This window comes from Nelusetta ayraudi, unplaced genomic scaffold (genome assembly GCF_046127955.1).
Source record: "Nelusetta ayraudi isolate G7.1 ecotype Tasmania unplaced genomic scaffold, CSIRO-AGI_Nayr_v1 ptg000045l, whole genome shotgun sequence".
Classification (NCBI taxonomy): domain Eukaryota; kingdom Metazoa; phylum Chordata; class Actinopteri; order Tetraodontiformes; family Monacanthidae; genus Nelusetta; species Nelusetta ayraudi.
Window position 1 is genome coordinate 4,341,674 of NW_027466095.1, and position 27,372 is coordinate 4,369,045.

At 41.5% G+C, this 27,372-nt stretch overlaps 1 protein-coding gene across 4 annotated transcripts in view; it reads right to left on the reverse strand.

Annotated features, from left to right (window-relative positions):
- Positions 1-13,741: 13,741 nt before the first annotated feature.
- Positions 13,742-27,372, reverse strand: part of cfap46 (cilia and flagella associated protein 46) — a 72,977-nt gene continuing 59,346 nt past the window's right edge. For 2 of the 4 annotated variants that reach the window (XM_076035630.1, XM_076035629.1), the window contains exons 50-58: positions 24,628-24,707; positions 24,305-24,335; positions 23,729-23,761; positions 23,202-23,283; positions 22,980-23,092; positions 15,305-15,386; positions 15,061-15,194; positions 14,169-14,264; positions 13,742-13,964 (exon numbers count right to left, since the gene is read on the reverse strand). In XM_076035630.1, the coding sequence (XP_075891745.1) occupies positions 13,861-13,964; positions 14,169-14,264; positions 15,061-15,194; positions 15,305-15,386; positions 22,980-23,092; positions 23,202-23,283; positions 23,729-23,761; positions 24,305-24,335; positions 24,628-24,707 (755 nt within the window). In that variant the 3' untranslated portion in view covers positions 13,742-13,860. Of the gene's footprint in view, positions 13,965-14,168; positions 14,265-15,060; positions 15,195-15,304; positions 15,387-22,979; positions 23,093-23,201; positions 23,284-23,728; positions 23,762-24,304; positions 24,336-24,627; positions 24,708-27,372 lie in introns of those variants that run through there. The other 2 variants (XM_076035631.1, XR_012928047.1) reach the window with 2 other exon arrangements.

A 27,372-nucleotide genomic window follows, 5' to 3' on the forward strand; every position in this document is an offset into this window, starting at 1 on the left:
ACGGCTGCTTAGTCCGCTGCTGTTTTGCCTCTGCTGTTTTAATTGGTGCTGCTGCTTCTGCACCCACGCCACCCTTCCGGTGCTGTCGCAGGCACCTAAAGCGGTCACCGTACCCCAGGTGGTGCGGTGAAACATTATTTTAGAAGTTCCGGTTGGGATAGGCTGAATTTTAGTTGACAAAGTTTCCTGGTCTTTGTTTTGCAGGTCCATGAGTTATTGTTGGCTTGCTTGTTTAACATTTACTTTGCTTTGCATGTTTATTTTGCCTTTAAGTATTTTGTCTGCTTTATGTTTAGTTGCTTGCATGTTCGTGGAGTGTCATTAGGTCGCTTGTTTAATATTTGCTTTGCATGTTTATTTTCCCCTTAATTATTTTGTGTGCTTGATGTTTAGTTGCTTGCATGTTCGTTGAGTCCCATTAGTTTGCTTGTTTAAGATTTGCTTTGTGTTGCATGTTATTTCGGGGTTTTGATTCTTTTTCTTTTGCTTAGCTTGCTTTCCATGTTTAATTTGGGATTATTTGTTTAGTTAAGATTATTCTTCAATTGGGGTATTGAGTGGGGGGTTTATTCCTCTTGTGTTTGGTTTGCGGTCTTTAGTTTTTTGTTGTTCAAGGTGAATGCAGTCTAACCCTGGGTTTTTAACTAATTTAGTTTTTGCTTTCTTCTCTTTTGGGTACCTTTTCTTTGGGAGGGTTATTTTAGTATAGGATGCGTGCTACTTAGCTGCCCTTTTAGCTTTGTATTATAAAAGAAAATATCAAATATACATATATATATATATATATATATATATATATATATATATATATATTTTTTTTTTTTTTTTTGCTCTGAATAAAATTCATTGTTTCTGTATGCTGGACCAGTCTCGAGCTTTCATTAGCAACCGAACCTGTGTGCTTTCCTTAAACTTTTGTTAATTCTCCAGGTGAAATTCCTGGAGTGGCGTTGTTGGCAACAATTTTAGGTTACCCTTACATAAACTATAGGTAATACATACGGTTGAGTAATTAAATTAAAGTAAAAATCCGATCAATACGTATATGCCTTAATTGGCTCCTCTCTGCCCTTTGCGTTTGCCACAACAAGAAAAACAACGAAACAAAAATAGAATTTGAAAGAGAGATTTCCCCTTGAACATCATTATTTTGAGACACGTACTGCCACCTCTTCTGGACATTTGGATGTCATAACATGCCACGACACTACTGGTGTTTTCTCTCTATCTCTCTCTTTCTCTGTCTCTCATTCACACACACACACACACACACAGTCACACTCAGAGAACCACCACCGCCTTGTAATCCACGGTGAAAAACAAGAACACGTAGCTCACTCAGGGACCTGAGCACACGTCTCATGTTTGTGTTTGATTGCGATCACAGCAAGGCGGCCTGTGCATGCTGCCATCGTTCATGGGGTGTTTGAAGACTTGAAAAAGCTTCAAAAAAGTGTTTCAACTTGTTAAAAATCAATAGTCAAATGAAGTGTGAACAAAGGAGGACACTGTTAGTAAAGATACATGGACCCTGTGTCCGCTATGCCTGTATCTGTATCGGACTGTCATCGTTTTGTTTCAGGTCTTTGCATAGTCTTACACACACAGACACACAGACACACACGTACATATATATATATATATATATATATATATATGTATATATATATATATATATATATATATATATATATATATATATATATATATATATATATATATAAATATATATATATATACATATATATATATGTATATATATATATACATATATATATATATACATATATATATATATATATATGTATATATATATATATATACATATATATATATATATATATATATATATATATATATGTGTATATATATATATATATATATACATATATATATATATATATATATATATATATATATATATATATATGTACGTGTGTCTGTGTGTCTGTGTGTCTGTGTATATATATATGTATATATATATATATATATATATATATATATATATATATATATATATATATATATATATATGTATGTGTATATATATGTATATATATGTATATATGTGTATATATATATAGTATAGATAGATACATAGATATTTGTGTGTCATGTGTGTGTGTGTGTAATGGTAATACATCCATTATTGTTCTCACACCTTTCCACCAAACACAATTTCTTAAACACACATTGGTGAGACAATGCATTAGTCGCTTGCAAAATCAACAATTAAAAAGTGAAGGAGGCAATCAGGCAAAGGGGGGGAATCTCATCTAGTGTGGCTGACTGCATGCTGTTGGGTCGAAGCAATACGTTAGGGCTTCAATGCCAACAAAAGGGTTTACTTAGTGTAACTATCTTTGATAAAACAATGCTATACCTTCCTGATGTCAATTTGAAAGAAAAAAATCACCATGCAAGATAGTTGCACGGTTACAATTTATAGCAATAGAAATCAGTCACAAGGGTCACAACATTGTGATTTTGGGATGGATGGAAGTGGCAGAGGCAAACTTAGAATGGAAGCGTTTTGTTTTTCTGTTGTAGTGGCCGACTTAATATCAAGATGAAGTAACTGAATTAACTTTCCCTCCGTCAATGATTGCGTTTCTTCCTAAAGCAGTGCAATTCTGATAGACTGAGATGAGGATGGACGTGAGATATGCTGCTCATGTGTGCTCATGTGTGAGCAATGCATTTATTGTTATCCGGGACCGATATACCTTCATGAGAACATAAGGAGCATACAAAGCATTATAGAGAAGTGGGCATGAAGTCTGTGAGGCATAGTGTGGCCCCGTATGGGATCAGGGTGCTACGGAATGGACCCTGAGAGGTCCATTTAAGTGTTAGACGGCCAAGGAAAGCAAATAAAGCAAATGAGCAGTGACAGGAAAGGGTCAAGAACGAAATGGATTTCACCACATATCAATGTGTCCTCCGGCTTCACCCAATTATTCCTCTGCCTTATTGATTTCCGGACAAAAAGACAATAACACCACTCCATTTCTGTTACTCTTCGGCACACCACATATGAGAAAACTAACAGTTTCATATTTGACCAAAATGTGGTCAAGTGTAAGGCAAACCTTATGCATTACATGTTTGAGCACATCCTAATCTTTGTTTCATGGAAAAGCTAAAACCTTAAATGGATTATAAACGCAGTGAAATACCGTACACCATAAAACCATTAAAAAAAAAATAAATAAATAAAAAAAAAACCCACACACACAGTTTATTAGTTCGAGTTAAGGTCAGGGTTAGATTATGCTAACCTTAGGTGTGTTTACAAACCAATTAACACAAACTGTAAGTGTGTTGTTCCGGGTACCGTATTTTAGGTGTGTATGTCGGGGGCGTGGGTGTGTTTCCAACTCCGTTCGCCAGGTGGTTCCCCCGAGAATCAGCTGGAGCAACGTCATCGACTGGGGGGGAATTTTCCTGGCTCCGCCCACTGTGATTCGCTGATCGCCGCCACCTGCGCACCAGCGTGAGACGGAATCCCTCACAGCCATAAAAGCTGCCGAGATCCTGAACGCAGGGCGGCAGTCTGATTGTGTCCGTTAGCCCTCGTAATGTTCGAATCCGTATTGTGCTTAATTCGTGTTTGTGCTAGTTTAGGTATTTGTTCGTTGGCATTATTGGGCTCTAGGTTTAGTTTTGGGTTTTCTTTGGGGTTTAGAGTCAACCTTGTTTTCTGTAGACTTTTTGTTTAGGCTTATGGGTGGCGTCCCTTTTTGGGAACGGTTTCCCGTGTCTCGTCTCAGTTAGAGACCACTTTGTTTCTTTTAGGTTATTGATGTGGCGCCACCCGCTGCCCTTCCTCGGATGTAGTTGCTGTTGTCTGTTGTTATTCCTTTTGTTAAAGCCATTAAAAACACCTTAAGTTTGAACCCTGCTCCTGGAACGTGTTTGTTGATCCCACCTTTGTTACTAACCATTTCCCCCAGAACCTCGTGGTTCGTAACATGTGTTTATAAATGTTATTATTTAACGTCTTGTGTTGTCTACCATGTAAGTTAACAGATCCACTCAAGGGTCTGTACTTGGGCCACTCCTCTTTAACATCTCCATGTCACCTCTTGGTGACATCATCAGAAAGCATAACATCAGTTTCCATTCTTACGCAGATGGCACACAGTTGTACCTGTCATTTAAGGCAAACGATGCTCATCAGTTGGCTAAATTGGAATCTTATCTAAGTGACGTCAAAACTTGGATGACACAGAACTTCCTGTTGCTTAATACCGACAAAACTGAGGTCATTATATTTGGCTCGCGAGAGCTTAGGGACAGAGCCTTTGATGGACAAGGTGGTCTATTTGGTTCTACACCCAGTTCTACTGTGAGGAACCTTGGAGTCACTTTTGATCAGGACCTGACCTTTAATTCTCATATTCAGAATGTAGGGAGGTCAGCTTTCTTCCACTGAAGAAACATTGAAAAAAATTTGAGTTTTTTTGTCCTTCAATGACGCAGAAAAAATAATCCATGCTTTTGTTACGTCTAGGCTAGATTACTGTAACTTGGTACTAGCCGGATGCCCAAATTCGTCCCTTAGGACATTACAGTTAATCCAAAACTCTGCTGCACGATTGTTAACCGGAACTAAAAGGAGGCAGCATATTACTCCAATCTTAGCTTCCTTGCATTGGCTGCCAGCCGAATCTAGAATTGAATTTAAGATTCTAGTTTTAACTTACAAAGCTCTTCATTCTCAGGCTCCTTCTCATATGAGGGAACTAATTGAACTTTATCATCCTCCAAGAGCCCTTCGCTCTGAGGATTCAGGTCTTTTAGTTCTCCCAAAAATTTCTAGAGTTAGATCAGGAGGTAGGTGTTTCAGTTTCCTGGCACCTCTATTTTGGAACCATCTTCCAGCCTCGGTGAGGGGGGCAGACACAGTTAGTTTATTACGGAGTAGACTTAAGACTTTCCTTTTTCTTAAAGCTTATAGTTAGACTCCATCCACTGTCAGTTAAGCTGCTGTAGGCTTACGCCGTGGAGGGAGATCTTTCGCTCCCGTTACAGGGATCGTTGCTCTGTGCAGGCGGAGCCTTTATCACTCTCCTCACCCAATCAATCTTTGACTCTATCCACTCTGTCCAAGCTCTCATTATGCTTTGTACAGTATGCTGGATATGCATGATACTGCCGCAGTCTCTGTGTCCCCGGCAGGTGATGACCACTGCGCCAGGAGCTGGATTGTGCTGTCCTGGGGGTCTTGCTGTCATCGCTTCATCCCACCACCAAGCCTAGGACCTGGACTTGTCCTATCGGCAGATTGTCCATCGAGCTAGGCTCTTGCCTTCCAAAGCATGGACACTTACAGCCCACGCGGACGGCAGCCTTGAATTATTTCCTATTCTTTGTGTTTATATCCATTTTGTGAATGCCTGGTTGGTGTATCTGTTTTTCACTCTGTCCTGTCTGCCACCCTGGCTCACTCTGCTCCTTTCTCTCTTTCTCTGTCTCTCCTCTATTATTGTATTTCACCCCAACTAGTCATAGGCAGATGATGGCCCTCTGGAGTCTGGTTCTGCCCTAGGTTTCTTCCCATAGGGGAGTTTTTCCCAGCCACTGTCGCATCTTGCTTGCTCCGGGGGCCCGGTTGGTTCTCTCTGATTGTATAAAGCACTTTGAGACACCTTTGGTTGTGATTTAGCGCTGTACAAATAAAGTTTTATCATTATTATTATTATTATCCACGTCAATTGCAACAGACAAATTAGATCTCGAGCCACTGATGCCTTAGATAAGCAAATGTGAGAGCTGGACAGACTTAAGTAACCCAAACTGACGGCTGAAAGAGAAGGTAAATTGCAGAATCATCTGAAATTTTGTAATGTAAAATGGCATGGTTAGTGTTCAGTTGTTTTGCTGTTGCATGGTCTCAAAAACAAAGGCAAATTTTCAGCCAATAGTTTTTTTCATTATTGTCTCGTAGGTAGGACTGAGCACGATAAAGACATTAAAATGTACAGTTCACCACTGAATTATACTAACTGCTAAATGTGATACTCAACGTTTAGCATTGCTTAAAAACAAAACCTCTTTCCAGCCATTGATGCTTTAATGATCAGCTTCTCCAGCAGCATCTCAGGAAAGCTCTGCGCAGGGCCTGAATACTTATAGCTACAGTAGTGTAGCTCAGCTCATAGTACGGATGCACATTATCGAATAATTCATTAATCGTTAGTAGATTGACCCTATTGATCGATTAACGATTAATTGATGAGCAGCGATTTTTCTTGAGAACCTAAATTTCACAATGAAAAATGTGTAAGGAACACATTATTTAACCCTTACATCATTTATAGGGTCCGATGTGACCAATTTTTACAACAGTAAAAACAAAAACAAACAAACACCCTAAACATCCTCTGACTTTAACTTGGTTTCTAATGGGTCACATTTCAACTTTTTTTCTTTTCTCTTAGGTATCACATTACTCTACTTACACTATTACTCTAAGTATGTTATACGTACACTCCCCATCTTATGCATGGGTCAACTGACTGGTTTAAACATATTCACATCAATGATTATATGATTATGTATATTTATACCAATGAGTATATCATTATGCACAGGCATGGTGATTTAAACATAATATTACCTTCACTCATGAGTTGAACTTCTGCTTCGAGTTACTTTAAAACACAAAGCCTTAAAAGGTCCATGTTAAGGCTGACTGGGAGTTGTGCCAGTAAAAGTCCGCTAATATCTTTGTCATTTAGGTTTCCTGTCTCAATATCCCAGTCCGCCGAGCCAAAAGAAAATCAATAAAAAAGTAAATCAGGAGGTTTGCAAATCGCTTGGGTTGTGTTTATTTTCACTTTGCACAAAATCCACGATCGATCCACGAGAACCATGTGTTATTGTTCACTATTGTATGCAATTTGCTGTAGTCGAGGTTAATGGGAAGACTGCAGGCTGATCATTATTAGCAGTAACAACTCTGCTGCCCGAGGTGGTTGTTGTTGTTGTTGTGGTGAGTGGTCATCTGCACCTCATCGTCATTCAAGTTGCAAGGCGGGGGTGGGGTTTACAGCTGTGACATCAGCATTTCCAAAAGAAGATCAGTTTCGGTGTGTACACGAAGCTGGGCAAGGCGGCGTTTCCAAACGTATCCACCCTGGAGAGCATTTCTGAAAATGTGCGGATTCGGTCCGTGCGGCTTCAGTGAAAATGGCCGTTTCTTGCCATCATTTTCTCGATCATGCCGCAAATCCTCTGGGTGATTGCCTCTGCTTCCCTGTGGTCACACACTCGCCTTTCCAATGCGGCGGCCCTTGTAGGTTGTGAAGGTGATGCGTTTCCTCCTGAAAGCACGGCCGGGTGCAAGTTATGCAGATGGTACTGTAGCGAACTTATCAAGCTGTTGAACCTGAAGGTGGCACCGCAGAGTGGACTTGTAATGTTTGTTTGTGACAGTACCGACTGTGAGTCAGCGTTCACTCCGTTTGAGTGAATTTTGTATTAATTGCAACCAATTTAATTTAACCAATTCAATTCTTAATCTTAATTTCATTATATTCTCCACTTACTTTTTAAAATGAGTTTTCCATATGCACTTCATTACATGTTTATAAAGCATTGTAAATGTATTATGACGCTCAAAAACTGTAATAAACTTTAATATGACTCCACCTCGACTTTATTCAAACCATATCTGCCTGGTTGTACCACACACTGCAGATCCGTCTGTCCAACTCTGCAGAGGTGCTCAAATGTAAACGAAGATATGTTGCCCGTTTCCCCCCTTAGAACTTTAAAGAAGCACATTTTACTCTTCTGTGATGCTCCATTACTCCTTTTAGGATTGGAAATATTCTACAAATCTGCACCAGCAATCTCAACAAAGTAGTATCAGTCAGATTAACCCAGCAAGTGAAATGTAAAAATAAAAATAAAAAGAATACGATTTTGAATCATCTTGCTGCTATACTGTACATAAGAGCGGGCCATAGTCATAATACATTTGCAAGCATGTTGGTATTGACTACTGTTTTTCAATAAATCAGTACTGATAATATTAATAATAATGGCTTGAATTTATACAGCGTTTTTACCCAAGATAGCCAAAGCGCTTTACAACTGAACCCACCCCACAGTAATGACTATAACATTAGTACATCAAAGGAAGTAAACAAGGGATGGCTTTGTCTGGCTGGCGCTGCCATTTGTGTGTTTGTCAATGTACAATTGTCCTACCTTTGACGCAAAACAGTTTTTAAGAAAGCTGAGCCATTACAAAGGTATGGTAAACATAATTAATTCAATAAACGTGTTTACAGGAAGACTGGGAATGTGGGACATATTGAATTACAAATATAATGCATCTAAAGAAAGATCCGAAAAAACAACATAAAATGCTCCTTGAGGGCCACTCATGTGTTGCCAATTACCGAAAGTGGCACTGGTATGTGTCTAAGTTTGCCAGGTCACTCTTCACACAGCCTGACCCGACTGCTAATTACGATCTGTAATCCCATTGACCACTGACACTCATGAAAGGAAGGTAATGCTTTACTTTACGAAACTGGATTATCCCAAGAAAACTTACTTAAAGGTGACCTATTATACAAATTTTCGGGCTTTTGTATTTGATGTCTGGCCCCTCCAGAGCAGCAACACACGGTTACCCGCACTAAAAGCTTTGTAGATCTGCGTATCTCGCTGCTCGTTTCCTCGTATTTCCAGCATCCCGCGAAAACGCTCTGTTTTACTTCACTCCACCCCCGGCCTCCTCCGTGTACGTCTCCCGCCCAGCCCACTCCGCTGTGATTGGTCACACTCTTTGTCGCTGCTGAGCCTCACTTCCTCAGTTTGCCGGTGCGGGAGTGAAGAGGAAACGGCAAACTTTACGAAACAGGCACAATTTAAACACTTACCATCGTGAAGGCTTCAACCTTTAGCAGCTGTTTACCTGCCAATCCAGCTTCGTACGGACCCAGCGCGGGCTGAGTTACGGCCGCAAGGCGGACCGAAGGTCCCTGGACGGTTTTTGCCTTCCGTGTCCCCGGAAATATGTTTTACTTTTTGTACCGACCTTGTTTTTGTTTTGTATTTTAATAGGGCTTAGAATGATTTGGTTTCATACTGTTGACTTGTATCAAAACACTGTCCTAGCAGAGAAAATATGTACGCTGAAACGATCACTTCAGTCATAGAGTCATTTATTATGAGACAAGAATATCTGCACAACTTAAGTCCACACCAAGCACAAAGCAGGAAGAGCTCTATACAACCCATGTTACCATGCTGGCAGCGTGAACATCGCTATAAGGAGTGAAAGCCGCGAGTCAAAATCGCTGCCTCTTCAGTTTCGCTGCCAGCGAACACAACACACATAACAAGCAGAGCACGGAGTTAGCGGTGGTGGCTAACAGTTCATCAACACGATTCAGCGGTTGTACGTTGCAAGTAGTCTTAAAACTAATGTTGCTTAAGGTCACAATACACTCACAGTCCTCATACATGTTTTCAAATATTGCAGTGGCTGACTATTCTCTCGTCGTCCACCAGGGGGCCGAGTCGAGCCCGTCTCACTCCCGTTGCCCACCGGACCCGTGTTCCATCGCATCCGCATTAGGCTGAACAAACCTCCAACATTTTCTCTGTTCGTTCCACTCCGACGGTTGTGGTCCTTGGTCCTTCGGTAGTCGCTCTTTATTTTTTATTTTATATTTTTTAATTTCCCTGACACCGAAACAACATTTTCTTGGAGCAGCGCATTGCGACATCACTTCTGGGGCAGAGCGGGGGAGGGCGGAACCAGTTCGAGAGTGTGCCGGAGCTTGGCCATGAAAGGAGTTCCGGAACGCAATTAAGTCAATGCGTTCCCAGTGTTAGAAAAAAAAAACTCAGTCAACAGAGCGTTCAGAACCATGCAGGGCTCACGTCCAAACGCATGAAACTCATTATTTGACGATTTTGCATCGTTTGACGATAGGGTTCAACATTGTGTAACAGTTTTTAAATGGGTTAGGGTTAGGGTTAGGATAGGTGCCCTTTAAGAACACATTGTAGGTCTGATATTTCAAAGCTCCCGTTATTCTATTTTTTTTTCTAACAACATTCTTGGGCAGACTGACGGAAGGTTGGCAGCCAATCTGTGCCAAACGGCCCCTCCGACCACCACCCACTCACATTCATGCCAGGCAATGTGGTTTAACTGTCTTGGCCAAGGACACAACAACCAACAACAGACTGGGATGGAGCGGGATTTGAACTGCCAACCTTTTGGTCTTTGGACAACCCTCTGCCTCCTGAGCCACTGTCGCCCCCACATTTATAAATAGATCAAAATGTAGATCAGATCAGCACAGAGCGGAATGTTTACTTGCACAAACCAACTTTGACAAAGTTTATTTATGGGCTTTCAGTGGCTTTGATTTGGACTTACACAGGGTCACTTAATTTATTTTATTTTATTTATTTATTTATTTTTAAATAATTAAAGAGATGCTATATTTGGTTATTTATTTATATATTTATTTATGGTGAAGTTTAAAGGTATATATCACGTACACACGTACCGGCTGTTTTGGAATACAAAACACAGTTGGCTAGATTCTGTTTAGACCACATAAAAAAGCAGTAGAAAGCAACTTAAGGACAATTCTTTTGTTTTGTTTTTTATGGATCTTGTTAAATTTATGAATCAAGCAATTGACTTATATTTTGTGTATAGTTGTGTAGATTGTGCAGATCTTCTACCAGTCTGGTAGCGAGCGCCCTCCTGTACACAGTAGTGTGCTGGGGGAGGGAGGGGGGAGCCTCAAAAAGAAGGACAAACTGGTGAGGAAGGCAGGCTGTGGGCTCTGTCGTTGGCACTGAGCTGGACAGCCTAACATTGGTAGCGGAGCGGAGGACGCTGAACAGGCTTCTGTCCATCATAGACAATCCTGGTCATCCACTATACAGCACTGTCTCCAGGCAAAGGAGCAGCTTCAGTGACTGCTGTCACTATCCTGCTTCACTGACAGGCTCAGAAAATCATTTCTCCCCCACGCCATACGACTCTTTAACACCCATTGCCAGGAGCCCTGGGCCGGAGTACACATGTATGCACACTTGCATGATTGTATCGTGCTGACATAGTGTAATTTGTAACTTTTAAAAAACTGTACCCTTGCACCTTTTGTAATTTGTAATTTTTAAGATTTTTATATAGTTGGTTGAAAACCTTGCATGCCTCTGTACTATTCTGTATCTTTTCAAGCTGCTGTAAATGCAAATTTCTCTTGGGAGATTAATAAAGTATTCATCTATCTACCTACCTACTCAAACCATCCATTTCTGTTGTCCTCACGCAATTGTTACCCTCGTTGTTGCTCTTCGTCTCCATCTGTAAATCTATATATAAAAAATATTCTATAGCGTAGTCTACATTCTAAATGAAATGCAAAGATATCATTTGTATTTGGCTCCTCGGCTGTTTTTTGTTGTTGTTGTTGTTGAAGACCCTCGTACACGCTACGTTTAACCTCCCCTGTTTCCTGTTTGTAGTAAGTTTGCAAAGTGGACGAGTTCCCTCTGACATATGCAAAGAGCAGCGAAATGTCAAAGAAGACATTTGGCTGTTTTGAGGAAGGAACCCAAGATTGAGTAAAGTAAAGTGAAACAAAAAAAAAACAAAAACAAACATAAAAGTGCACTTATTGCATTTATGCTTGTCCAAATGTCCAATTACATGTCTACACTGAGCCTATACAATCAGCAGCACCTTTAGCTCACGTGCAGGACTGGTCTGGAGACGATGCGGCACAGGGCCTCTGACTGATCACATCAAGTGACCAAACAGTAGACACAGACTCATCTAACTAAACAGAGCCGTTCCTCTCAAGAATGTGGCAGAACACGGGCCATAGGTGTCCCTGTGCCATCACAGCGATAGTCATCCCTCTGCCGGGGGACAGAGAGACACAACAGGCCATGCCAGTGTCCGTCAGACACAAAGCACGACAAGTCAGAAGCATTGAGACTGATGGTCAGTGTGTGAGCAGTGCCTGCCTGTGCTGGGTAGAAGCTGACGTGGAAGTTCTGCAGTGTTTGAATGTCAGCATAGAGAGAAGTTGCACCCTTAAGGACAGAGGACTTCGTTTGAGCTTTTTTGGTGTGGAAGCTTATCTCGAAGGCAGCTACACTTACCAAAGAGGTAACTGCAGCAAAAACCAATTGGGGCAGTGAGGCTAAATTCCAAGGGATAACTAATGAGCAGCGGCAAGTCTTGGAAAACAAGGTGTTCTCAGTGAGGTGGCTTTGGGTGCCACACACACGTCCAACCACAGATCATTTGCCCTTTTTAGGTCGTGTGTATTAGCTCATTTCCCCTGCACTTGTTACTATGCGTCGCAACGAGTCAACCGACTGAAAGGGACTCTCTAATTTTGGGTTTGAATTAATTGCAATAAATATGCTGCATTCAAAGCTCTCGGTAAGAGCATCTTTTCCCCAGGGCTGTATTTACCATTTAAGAATTTTCTGAATTAACATTTCGAGACACGGCAGCAAACTCAGGGATTAAGCATGCACTGCAAGGATTAAGCATGCAAGTCTAAAAGCAAATGCAATTACATTGAAAGTGCCTGATGAAGAGCAGTTTAATGGCTCTAATCGGGCTTTAGTAATAACGGCACACAAAACGGTGCAAAAAAAAACAAAACCCAACAACATAGGAAAATACTTGCCGTGGTCCGGAAATTGCAAGTACACAAAACAAGCCTAAATTAGAACCAAAAGCCTTGAGGGTGTTTTTTGTTCATCTGGTTCTCTCTTTCTTTCTTTCTTTCTTCCTTCCTTTTTAAATTTTTTTCTTTCTTCCTTTTTTTAATTTTTTAACCAATTAATTAATTGTTATGAATCACCGGGTGAAAGTGTCCTAACCCTAACCCAAAAGCAATAGTGAACAATGTAGTGAAGATGATTTTACTTTAACAAAAAATATCAGTGCCATCATTCTTTTCTCCCTGTCCAACATAGTTTAAAGAGACAATATCAGAAGCAGAATTCTGAAAACAATCTTTATGAATTAGTTTAGAATTCGTAACCTTCCCATTTAGAAATACATGCGTTAAGACTGGAGCAATGGAGAAGCAAAGCTGTCATCCGGGTCTTACTTTAATTTAATATGCATTTGTGCAAATATAATTAGCTGTGTAAGTAAGTAGGTAATGTGAACGCTAATAATAGATTGGACCTTTAGCATTTAGGGAGGAAGGAATGCACATGATATTGTAATAATATAGTGGCAATCAGGGGCGCCGTGGTGTTGCAGTCACGAGCACCTCACCTTAAGATAAGCAAGGTAAGAAGAAATACAACAAAGGCTCCAGCACCCGACTGACCCTGAGTGCATGATACTGCCTGAGGTCAAAGAGAATGTAAATGAAAAATGTTCTGCTACACCAATCCTGTTGTGAATATTTGAGATAAAAACCGCCGGTTTGTGTTCAGGAAAGTGAAATGTCCGAACTCATCGGTGAAATAAAGGGTTGAATCCGACATCAACCGACACCCTCTAAATTACTGATGAGCGCAGTGACTGCAGTGGAGAGTATGGGCGCTACACTCCGTACATTGAATGTGGCACACATGTCAAGGGTACATCCTGTATGCAGTTACATCAGGGTCTTGGTTATGCAAGACATGAAATGGGTGAATGGCTGCTCTTTTTGCAGATGAATGCTTGCTCTGGACAGCAGAGAAAAACAAATATATACAGAAGGGAGCCAAAGGTTCAGGGATCTATTTTGTTATTTGTGGAAAACACCAGTGGAGTGACGCGTAGCTCATATCATTTTAGGCGGTGAAAAATATTGGATTGACATTGAAGAACACAGGTCATTAAGAGACGGTCAGGTTAGGGGCTCCGTAAAGGACGCAGCTAAAGGCTGACGCCTTGGCTGTCATTCTGCTGCGAACATCGCCTTCCTTGGGAGGTTCCTGATCTGTGGAGGGATACCGGAGAATACAGTTATTACATGTCAGACAGATTTTAAGATCCAACTTCTTTAGGAGCCACAGTCACGACTTGGAACGACTGCATCTGACACTTGCAAGCAAATTGTATGATACGGGGAAGTGCACAGGAGCAAATTTACAGTTAATCAGAAAGCAAATGTAAAAAAAAAAAAAATTGGAGCAAACATTACCATTTAACACGGCAACCTTGGGATGTTTATCTGAACATTCCTCCTTCCTCAGGGCATGAATGGCCTGCCCGGAGGTGTGTTTGGACTTTAGCAGATCTTAAAAAAAAAAAAGAAAGAAGAAGAAGAAGAAGAGGAAGAAGAAGAAAATCAGTATGTGGTCATGAATTCCTGTTTAATTAAGTTGAATTAAAGTGGAACCTTATAACACACACACACACACACATATATATATGTACATATATATATATATATATATATATACACACATATATATATATATATGTGTGTGTATATATATATATATATATATATATATATATATATATATATATATATATATACATATATATATATATATATATATATATATATATATATATACATACATATATACATATATATATACATATATATATATATATATATATATATATATATATATATATATATGTACATATATATATATATACAGAATATATATACAGAATATATATACAGAACTTGCGAAGAGTTTTTCCCATCAAATCACGGCTGTTTTGTTCCACTATCAGCAATTCCAGAGGTAGGATCATTACTGTATTTGTATGATAATTTTGCCCTTCGTACAAAATACAATCGATGACTCCAAAACGTTTGACCCCTTCGTGACTCAGCTAAAGTAAGCTGTTTGCAAAAGCGCTCAGTTTAGAGATTTCGCACATTGACACAAGGGTGATTACAGCCAGCTCAACCCCACTCCATTCACCCGATTAAGCGTTTATCTATCGCTTCACTGAGTCTGATCTTTGTCTTATGGTTGAAAAGTTACCTTGTGTTGCTTTAAGTTAATAAAGTTGCAACGTTTGGACGTTTTGAACGTTTAGAATGCGGCCTTTTATAATGAAACACCCACTGTCAACAACTTTGTCCATTTGTTGCGCGTTCTGATGAAAGTCGCTGTGCCACTGATTGAAGACAAGGCAGCTGACGCCACCCAAACTCAGGAGCAGAGCAGTGTCCAGGGTTCCCTCTGGGGCTGCAGGCTGTCTTATGAAGAGCAGAAAAATTGTAAAGGCAGATTGCAGAAGGAATGTTTGTAAGTATCACTTCATTTTAAATATGCGGATTGTTTCCATGATGCCGCTTTATTTCTTTACCTCTTGTGCTTTTCAGGGTTTGAGCGACGCGGAGCACTGGCATCGCTCAGAACCAAATCAAACAACAGGGCCAAGTGACACTCTGAGGACAGTAGGCGTTACAATTAATATCCAGTTTCAGAAGTTCTTCAGGAAAGACAGTTAGTCAATAAGAGGGACATATTAGAAAGTTCACTTAAACACACACACACACACGCACGCACGCACGCACGCACACACACACATGCACAGAGTTGAAGGTGCCTCAGCAGTCTGCCATGTTGTGTCATGTCATGTCATTTTTTTATTATTTTTTTAATATTACGGCCACCTGGGGCTGTTTCCTCTTTTAACACTTTTGAATCGCAGAATAAACCAGTAAAATAGTACACCAACCAGACGACACACACACAAATATATCAAAGTATGTACGTTCCAGCTAGCCAGCCCAACACTTGGATGAATCACAAGCCATAATCTTAACTGTCACGTTTGTGATCATATCCACCATGTCGCTGGATTTCCTTTTGCAAGTTTCCATTACAATTGCCATGCGATTCGTTGTTTTGTATTCCTCTGCAAGGAACACTGCATTCACACCAAACATTGGCTTGATCCCTTATCTCTGCACATGCAACGTTAACAGACTGTGACTTCAAAAATTGTCTTTTGTGCAGGCGGCATGGACTCGAATCAAAGATCTGCTTTGTCCAGCGTGACACCAGGTGTGCGTCAGCGAGGTTATTTCCTCGCTTTCCTCTTGGTCAGGCCATGCCTCCGAGCCATTCCGTCTGACTTTCCATGCAGTGACAATCACATCAGCAGTATAGCGTGTCCTCCTTTCCATTTCGATACAGCTGCCCGGAGGCTAAGATGCAGTGACGTGCGGTGAGGTTCATAGCTGGTGAGGCACTGACTTGATCACAATCAGATTTACAAACATATGAAACCTACAGAGCAGATTATTCACCATTTGATTGGCAGCAGTTAACGGCTTACGTTTCAAATCTCAGCATTCTTCACACATACAAAACTGCAGGACACAAAGAAGCACATTTACTAACAATAAAAAAAAAAAAAAACATTATTATGGTCTTAACTTTACTTATAACTGAAGCGCATGCGCGGCTCCTTCTGAACAAAAGCATTGATAACTTGATCATGGAAGTTGTCCTTGCCGTCCTTCGGTTTTAAAAGTCTTTTTGTCTCAATGGAGACCACTGCCAGGGAAGAGAGTCGTCCTTGTTCAGTCCTCTTCCCACTGTTTGTCTAGAGTCTTTTCAGTGCTGAGAATGACCGCTCCACCGATGCTGTAGTGGCTGAAACAATTAGCATTAGCTGGAGCACCTTTGTCACTGACTGTATTCTGCAGCCGAGTCTCAAGAAGAATCCCTGGGATCATGAGCGCCCCCTACCACGAGGCAGGAGAACTGCGTGCCTCACTCAGTGGCTCTTTGCAGCAGTTTGATTATCGCTCGGCACAAGAAATTAGTAACACGCATACAGTTGTTGACAAAAAGTGTCACTGCGCAATCTGCGGTGAGGCTCAGTTAGGCTGCTGCCTCACCGCACGTCTCCTCTCAGTATCTGAATGGTAAATGTGAAAATCCAGCGTTTTTCAATAAAAAAAAAATGTAATCTAAAACTGGTGTAGTTAACCGAGAAAATTACATTAAAGTGCAAATCACTTGGTGAATATAACCATGTAATTAGTATTTTTTTATTTTAATTTAATGGCAAATCCGCTCAGACTTTTTGGGGCCGAACCTTGGCTCATTGAGTCAACACACCTCGAGGCGTGTGCGTCTCTTATGCTTAGAAGTGATTCCGACACAAATGAGATGGAACACAGAGACGCGATTCCAGGGCGGAGTGGGACATTCTAAAAAAAAAAAAAAACATTCTGGAATCGCCCAATTAGGTCAAAAGGAAGACGCTGCGCTGTAGAGTAACAGCTGGACTTCAGAGCGAGGTGTCAGTCGCCCTATAGTTAGCAGCGTCAAACGCAGGCTAGTGGGTGACACATATGTCTGGCCCCGGGCCATGTGTACGGCTGGCTTGACACTCTGTCAATCACGCTGGGTAAAGGCCACTCATGCTTTGGGTGAAAAGTAGAGAACGAATTGTGAGAAAGCAGCCGCCAATGTGTCCTTTTTTAGGTTTTGTACAGATTTTTTTTTTTTTTTTTTTTTTTAAACATTTAAAGGTTAAAAGTCCTTAGTGAGCAAATTCACTCTTAAAAAACAAAACAAAAAGCAAACCTTTGAAGTCAATGCAACCGTACACAACGGCAGCGAATTTCCATGCAGCAAAAAAGCAGCAGTTATTTTTTTTCGCTCGTGTCGAATTTTGTGAGGCGAAAGGCAAACGACTGGACCTCTGACCAATCAAAATGATGTCGGATGGTCGACGATGTCACGTCAACACGTTGGTTATTTGTTTTCTCCCTCTACTAATGTGGAGCCAGTTGACAGAGCAGTCTTACGGACATTCAAAAGTACTGGTGAAATTTCACTGGGAGAAATTTGAGCTCCTGGATTGTCATGTTGAACTCGCCCATCTCCTCTGATGCCGGCTTTTACAGCATGTTTAAATAACAAACATGCTCTCAGGCTTAATGGATTGTCCACAACAGCTTCCTTAGAAATTTGATTTTGAAAAAAGGGCAGTTAACTGGGAGCAAGACCCTTGCTCTATTTGTTCTTTTAGATACATGAGAACCATTCTAAGGGTAGGAAAACCAAATTACTTTTATTGTCCTGCGACTGCACTCTTTGTCTGTGTGCAGTAGGGCTGGCCGATTTTGGACAAAAATAAAATCCCAATTTTTTTTCTCTGAAAACTCAATTTTCTATTTCGATTTCTTTGGTAAAACTACAAAAGACAATGGGATAAATTAATTCAAATATTTTATCTTTATTTTTAAATAAAGGGGACGTGATATTTTCATCTCCAATACTCTTGCGACATTAGGCTACAACACATCGTTCAATGCACGACTGGGTTACGAGACAATTCTTGTTAAATATGCTACAAAAACGGTGCATGTCGTATGCAACTTCGTAAAAAAAAAAAAAAAATACTAACAGGTAGTGGCAGCATACGAAATCACTTCCTGGTTTTAACATCTGTTGTAGAACAACTACAGATGCAAGTAAAAAAACAAATGCGATAGCCGGTTAACATATGTTGTCACGAGTTGATCCAAAACACCAGTCTTTTGTCCTCATCTAGATGTACTGCTCCCACTCTGGCTTGTGGTGTTTGCGAGATGAAGTTTGTCATGCTGCAGTCTTTAGTGGATACCGCCTTCAGGCATACTTTGCAGTGGGGAGTGGTTTGCTCTTCATCCGAAACCTCGAAGCTGTACCAATTCCACACGACTGACTTGCTTTTCTTGCTCTTTATAGCAACAAAATTCTTGCGTCCTTTAGCGAACGCTGACAGGCCTGTCTGTTGATATTGTGCCCTGTCTATGCTTATGTTGACAAAGCCACCCTGGCTGTTAGTGCACATGAATGTTTGCCTCCTCTAGCGGTCAAATGAACAGCTACCTACCCTACCGCACTTACAAATAGCAAGAAGCACCTGTCAACTGCATCTTCGACCATATAATGGACCTGGTCTGCTCACGAGGCCCCGGAATTCGTTTGGGTAGCTCTATCTCCTCACAGACCTGGAATCCGCCGATGACACCGCACTATCCTGCTCCACTCTCGGTCAGCTAGAGGAATCTCTAAGGATCTACCAGGAGAAAGCCAACAAACTGGGACTCAAGGTCAGCTGGGCCAAAACAAAGCTCATGAAAATTGGAGGCAAAGCATCCCCCCCCATCTACAAATAGACGGGGAAGAAGTGGAATTTGCGTTCTCCTTCACTTACTTTGGGTCCACTGTCACAAATAACGGCGACTTAACACCAGAGGTCAACAGGCGACGCTCTCTGGCTGCCAGCGTCATCAAAATCTCTCTGGAAGCCATTGTGGCGACACCAAGCCATCTCTCGCAATGCCAAACTCCAGATCTACAACAGCATAGTCCTTTCCGTCCTCCTGTACTTCGGGACTGAACGCAGCAACCCCCAGCATCCCGCCTGGCGGTACAGCACCGGACGTGCTGGTTTGGTCATATCCAAAGACTACCCCCTGAACATCCCACACACGCAATCCTCCATTTTGATCGGGAAAAACAGCTGGATGGCGACGCCCCCGCAGGAAACCTCGCACGAGATGGACGGACATCGTCACCAGAGACCTACAACATCTGGGTCTGTCTTTGGCCGAAGCTGTGCCCATCGCCCATGATTGGCCCAAGTGGAGAGGCCTGGTGAACCTGATTGGCTCCACGCAAGACGCCGCCATTGACGTTGAGCAGGAGACCTGATGATGATGACCTGTCTGTCGTACAGGGAAACATTCTGAAACTTCAGCAGGCACACGCGTAAAAATACCAAGAAACAAGCTCCTAATTAACTAAAGCTAAAATTATGCTCGATATAACCGAGAATCTTTTGTAGCCAAACTGTTATAATGTTTCCATCTCTCAGGACAAATATCAGTGACGGACCTGCCTTTAACACACAACTGTGCTAAAATATGTAAGTGGTTTTAGTTTTATTTTGACTGACTTGAATTAATAAAATTAAACAGAAAGTTTTGCTTGTCAGATGCAGATCTGTCACTGATTGTGTGTTACATTCTGTATTTTTTTTTTTTTTAGCTCTTTTAACTAATGTTAGCTAGTTCACACACTTGTGGCATTATATATATATATATATATAAATATAAATATTTTAATATTAACCTTGCTCACACAGTGGGAGTCCGTTCCAAGAGGAGCGCAAGAGTGAAATTTCTTTGTTTCGGTTTACAAGCTGGGCACTCTTAGCAGTGAAACAAATACTAGTGTATTGCCATTTAAAGTAGCTCAAAGAGACAGAGAGAGAAAGATCCACTCACATATTTGAAAGGAGGTAAGGTTGGGTTAGGCCTCTAACTGCCCTTTGACTGTAAATAAATCACAATAGCCAGGGGCTTTTTTGGAAAACACTTTCAAAGAAGGGGTTGGTTGGAGTTTTATCAATGGTGCTCCCTTCACAAACGTACTTTCTAGAATCTCAACACTCATTAATCCAAGAAGAGGGTAGACACAAAAATATGGCAGACACAAAAAAAAACAAAAAAAAAAAACAACAACTTTGCGACAAGATATGAGCGAATGCCACAGCGGTATTGAATCATCACTTGAGTTTCTCCCGTCAATTCATTTTACAGACCTTGTGGAAATGTGTGAATTGCAAAACCCCCATCGATTTTTCACTGCAGAGCGCGGTAGAGTTCCGTAAATATCCAATCAAGGAACGGAAGATTGATATGTTTAAAGAGATTAAGCCAACTGCTCCATTTACACACTTACATAATCCACAAACAGCTTTGCTCCAGATTCCCATCATCACACTCAAAACAGTATTTTCCGCCTATTTTCTACCCAAATTTAATTAAAAACCTTTTTCCAGCACTGGAGCCTGCCTGAGTGCCTGCGCACGCTCGTGCGATTAAGGGAGGGGGAAAAAAAAAACCCAGCATAATACTAGGACACCAAATGCTCGAGACATTTGATAACTCGTTCTCTGTCGCTCTCATCATTTGTGACATTTATATGTCGCAGTGACGTTTCCATCGATTGTTCCCATGCTTTTGGGAGAGGGCCTACATTCAGCAGGGGCAGTAATGGGGTCGTAAGCTGAAGCAGTAAAAACTTAAAGCTTCCTCCTAACTCTGACATGAGGTAGTTATAAAGGTAACGGTTCACCAACAGCTTTAAGTAGGTGCTCTGTGTAATGGGAAAGTATCCTCGTGTTATTCTTTATCTTGGTTTATATTGTATGATCACTAGTAGCACGTGTAATCTGTTAGAATCATAGCAGCCGCATGGCCATCATGCGGCGACCAAATGAGCATTGATCGTATGTAGAGCTCATGGTGCACAGGCGCTCATGACTATAGTTACCATATAGTAGTCTTCTGTTTTCTGCTAACATACACGCATTGTATTCACTTTGTTTTATGGCCTGCCACTGATGTGCTCATCCTCTAGGGCCTTGTCATTCTATGGGGTCGTTTGTCCCCGAATCTCCTTATTCCCTGTACAGGATGGTATAGTCGTTGTTTTGTTTCTCTCTCTGTTCTCCTCCTGTTCTTTCCTTATCTTATCCCCTCCCAGTCCAGTGTATAAGAGACCTTCTTCCTCCTTCCCTTTTGCACGTGCACTCGCATTCATTTGAGCTGTTGCACTTGTTGCTTCTGTTCTGTTGGTTGTACTTTGTTGTATTGTGTTTGTGCCTCGGAGCTCCGATCCCTTTATTTTGTCTGTTCATTAAATTACTTATTCTCCCAGTATTCTATGCATCGGCATCTTCGCTCTTTTCCACAACACGTTTTGGGCTTTGGGGATCAGAAACAGGGAGGCTGTCTAGACATCAGGCCGATAAAGCCTTCCTGCAAAGGTCCAATGAGTAAGATTTTGTAAAAATACACAATAATACAGTTATTGTTTCAAAGGGCTAATATTTAACATTTGGCCTGATTAATGTTTTTTATATTAGTAAAAGCTTAATATACTGCCTATAAATACATTAATAAAAGGGTCTTGCTCCCAGTTAGCTGCCATTTTGCACCACCATATTTCTCAGGTAGCCGCCAAGCACAACCCCGCCTGCCTAACAGCGCATTTCGTATTTAGGGTGAACGCTTGCGTCCTCAAATAAATCAACGAAGCAGAAGGTGGGTGAGGTATCTAGGTTTGTGTGTGCAAGCCACCGTAGCTCACTGGCAAGAGAGGGAGGGTGAGAGGGTGAGCACTGCAATCTAAAATGTAATGACTTGATATCGCCGTTTTCTCTCAGTGTCTCTCGGTGGGCTATAAGATCATAATCTAGTATTCCATTAAATATCTTGTGTTTATGTGGCACTACACAGTTAACGCTAGACTGAATTGATCGTATCAAGCTACAAAATGTCATTATTTCTGTTTTACTTAATGGCAGGAATAAAACAAACCAGTGCGTGCCAACCAAAAAAAAAATTGTATAAAAATATTTCAAGGGAGAACTTACCATTTTAAAAGCCACAAAAATATGTTAATATATGCATTTGCCAGTGACATGCTACAATATAAAGCATAATAGGCATGATAGCTGTGATATTAGGGCAACACAATGGCGGCGTTTTAGAAAATAAATGCAAAAAGCGGAGAAGTACGAAGAAACAGGATTTCTACAGATATATCTTCTACATTTTAAAAATCCATCCAAAAACGTGGGAAAAAGAAAATAATAATAAAAAAGAAATTCCACGCATAGGTCACTCTGCCACAGTGTCTGGTGACAGGCAGATTAGAAACACCAGATATTCTGCAGCAGCGGCGGCTCACACTGACAGCACAATTCTGGTCACGCGGCAGCGGCGGAATTATTGAACCGACTGAGCGGCTGTTGGTGTTTTTCCCGGCCAACGATCAGCATCACTTGTTCTGCATCCATGCAAAAAGTTGGAACCTGTCGCCTGGAAACTCATTTTGCCAGCAGTTTAGCGCATTCACCTTTTCCTACCTACATTGAGTGGCCAAAGCAAAAACAACTCCTGAAATAACAACAATTATCAATAATAAAAAAAACTTATTGTTTGCTTGTTCTGTACCAGAGAGGTTGAGCGCCACCAGTTTCACTGGTGGGATTTTGGCAGTGAGTCGCTCCTTCGCCAGGTAGACAAATCCGTTGCACGTGCACAGCAGCTGCTCCAACTCTGACAGGCTGGGTTCATGTTTGGAGAAGGGTGAAGAAGTGATCAGCAATGTTGCTCTCTGATTTGCCTGACAGAATCCTAAAAAAAAAAAAAAAAAAAAAAAAAAGGGTCTCTCACCTGCACGTCTGTTCGGTGGCCGTGCGCTGGTTGTACTTTTTGAAAATCTCCATTGTGTCCGTCGCGCTCATGCCCATCCCTTCTGTCCACGTAAACAGCAGAGAAACTTGGTGAAAACTTCCACTGGGAGTCACAGAATAAGTGACTGTTTTGTGTCTGGTGCCCGTAACAGCGTTTCATAACTGGTGGGTTGCCACCTAAAAGTAGGTCGCGGAGCTGTTTTAACTGAGTTGCGGCTTCATTGGCAGATTCAAAAAAAAAAAAAAAGGATTCGCATTTATTGTGTAGGACACACGATTCAATTCAATTATTTATTTCCTATTCTACATGTGATAGAAAGTAGGCTAGCGCTTTCATTTTCATGGAATTACTTTGGGTCTTGATGACTTCATGATAAGGAAAAAAAAAAAATGTGTTGAGAGAATCACTGGTCTATAAAGTTCCTGTTCTGCATATTTTTGAAAATTTTTCATGCTAACGCTTCATGTTTCTCGCAGACATCAACCAGATCAAATGTATGTACTTACCAAAGCTGCCTCCATGATGAGGATTAAGAAAATCTGCGGCGAAAAGTCAAGACTAACTGTCCAACACTTGATAAACACTGTGAGGAACAAGAGGAACAACAACGGCTGGCTGTATAGACAAAAAGGCTAAAATGGGTGGCTCAAAATTTTAATTTCCAAATTAGCCAGTGTGCTGTTTATCAGTGCAGATAATTTTAAAATGTCATCCAGTCCATCTTATTTACTAGAGTTCAGTGGTGGGAGGCTAGCATAAGTCAATGGTTTCTGTTGTGTTCCCTGCTGCTGTCAATGCTACAGAGACAAATTGGAACGCAATCATTGCAAGGGTAGGTTCATTTTTAACATTATTCTATCAACACAGACAGATATATTTGCCTCAGGTGCACTGTAGAAGGGGTAAGATTGTTTCTATTGGCAGGCAAGCAGAAACAGTTGATCGGCACTTGTCGAGCACCAGCAAACTCTGCTGAACTAGCAGGACTGGGGTGTTGAAACGGTCTCCACCGATAAATAGCACACTGTCTAATTTGGAAACGAGGGCCTATGACCCCTTCAATATTCACCAAAAAAAGATACACTTGAGGTTGTCTACATGAGTTGCAGGTGCCTGAAAAAACAAAAAAAACAAAAAACAAAACAATTAAACATACAATCTGCACAGCAGCGGAGAACATGGGAGTGGGTTACAAGACAACGCCAGAGCTGGAGGAGGACGGAAGACAAATGCATGACAGCTGATGGACTCTCAGGAGCCAGAAATAGCATCTTTATGAAAATAAATCATATAATTGATTGAAAGACCACAGTTAAATCAGACTTCATTTACTGCCAGTGCTGACCGGTAGTAGAGTAATAGTGCCGTCTGTATCTGTCAGGCCCAGATTAATTTGCAGACTCACAGCTTTGATGGGCGGACTTTGATCAGCCTTCCCCTTCGTTGCCTTCCCACCTTTGGTCTCCTTTTTGTTGTCACTTTCAACTGCAACAAATACAAGGCAAAAAAAAAAAAAAAATTATACACGCACTTGTCTGTAGGGGGGAGATGACGCAGCATTCAGGTGGGAACGGTGTGGCAAAAAAAAAGGCATCGGCTCGATCTGTGAAGCCGCCGACATTTATTGCTGACTGACTGGAAGGCTGAACCTCCAAAAAGGTTCCCGGACGCTGCAACGCAACCTCCCTGACGTCATCCGCTGATCAACGGAGGTATGAATATTTGTAAGGTTTAGTTCTGTATTAGTTCAGGGAAGAATTTGCTTTGAAAATAAATTTCATTAAGTTGATTTCGTTTGTTTCTTTTTTCTTCTTCATTAGCAGCTACAGAAAATAGATGACATACTGACATACTGTATATATATATACTGTATATACTGAATATCTCTCTCTCTCTCTCTTGACATATATATATATATATATATGTGTGTGTGTGTGTGTGTGTGTATATATATATATATATATATACATATACATACATATATATATTTAAAACCAGAATCAGCCACGTCAATTAGTAAAAAGTGCGGAAGTGCAAAAGTGCAGCAGAGTCTGAGTTCAGGGCTCTTACAGCCTGGGGGAAAAAAAAAAAAGTTTTCAAGGAACTTTATTTGTCATACCATTTTTCAACAGTACGAAATTAGTACTCAGGTCCAAGATTAGCCTAGATTTATCTAGGCTAATCTGGGTTAACTGTCTAGAACGTCCAGCCCTATCACCGTGAGCACAGGGTACCCCCCAGGGCTGTATTCTGTATCCGAAATCTAGGCTAACTGTTCAGGATTCTGCTAGTCCTGCAGTGGATGCTTTCCAGATAGCAGCCAGGAGAAGAGGCTGTGAGAGGGGTGACCAGTGTCCTTGAAGATAGCCGCCGCCCTGTCGATACATCGCTTATTGCAGATGTCCATCAGCGATGGGAGAGCGGCACCCACAATCCTGCTGCCCGTTTTCACCACCCTGCTTAGTTGTCACCTATCGTGCACCGTACAGCTGCCAAAACCAGGAGGTAATGTTGTAGGTCAGGATGCTCTCCACCATGTCCTTGTAGAGGGTGGTCAGGTAGGCAGAGGGGAGTCCCGCTTTCCTTAGTTTCCTGAGTGGATGGAGTCGCTGCTGGGCTTTCTTAGTGATGGCGGCAGTGTTAGCGGAGAATGATAGATCCTCTGCTAGATGGACTCCGAGGAATTTGACGCTGATGACCCTTTCCACCGCAGCACCGTCGATGAACAGAGGGTTGTGTTCAGTCCTGGCAGATATTCTGAAGTCCATCACTAGCTCCTATGTTTTGTCCACGTTAAGGAGGAGGTTATGAGACCTGCACGACTATATCAGCTGCTCCACCAACCCCATGTATGCTGTCTCATCGTCATCTTTGATGAGCTCCACCACTGTTTGTCATCAGCGGGGGGGGCTACCCTGTGCTCACGGTGATAGGGCTGGACGTTCTTTTTCACAACCTGACTGTCTGTTGCCACTGTGCCAGGAGGCAGAGAACCCAGTTGCAGATGTTGGCGTCCATGTTCAGTGACCTTAACTTTTCCACAAGCTGTTGTGGGATGATGGTGTTAAAGGCCAAATTATAATTGATGATGAGGACTCTGGCGTAGGTGTTCTTGGCTTCCAGATGGAACAGGATAGAGTGGAGTGTGGTGGCGATTGCATCCTCCGTGGACCAGTAGGCTAACTGTAGGGGTTCCAGGTTAGCGGGGGGGCAGGACTTGATATGCTGCATCTCGAGTCACTAGAAACATTTCATCAGTAGTGGTGTGAGAGCCACACGGCGGTGATCATTCAGGCTGGCTGCATTTTTCTTATTTGGCACAGGGATTATGGTGGCTCTTTTGAGGCACGAGGGCACTTCCGCCAGGCTTAGGGAAGTGTTAAAGATGCTTGTGGGAACAACTTTTAATTGTTCTGCACAGTTGTCTATGTTTTTTTTTTATGTTTTTTCAACTGAATTAGGAACATTTTGCACCGCTGAATCCAAAAATGACATAAATTTTTCTCAATCATGTCAGATTTTTATGCTAATTTGATTTTGAAAAATACGATCTTTTGACTAAATTGATTACATTTTTGTGACATCAGTTGATTTTCGTTAACATTTCTCATCCAAAAAAGGTTTTAGGAGAAAAAAAAAACCTACAAAATGCAGGGCATGAACTTCCGTCTCTTCGAATCCCCTCAAATGCTCAGCAGCAGGGATGTCTCTCTTTAGAGTCCAACAGTAATCAGCCATCATGACGGCATCCCAGCATCCCTGATGGTCTCCCATCTCTTTTATGTTCTGATGGAATCTCCCCCTCTGCTCATCACTCATTGATCGAAGATTCTCAGGAAACCGATCCATATGTGAGAATAAGTAATGCATTTTGATGCTCATGTTGCATCCAAGGTTTCTTAAAGCAGCAACTTCTCTACGGTTACTCCTGGAAAAGCATGGCACAAATAAGTGAAGCAGCCACCATCCTTGTACACAGTTTTGGTGAACTGTTCAATCAAGCCGAGCTTGATGAGCAGCGGTGGGAAGAGTATCTTGTCTCTGTCGACCAGAGGATTGTTGATGATGTTCCTTGCTCTGCAAGGCACCAATTCCTCCCGCACAGGCCAGTCCTTCTTTGCGTAACGCTGAGCAGTGTCCCTACTATCAC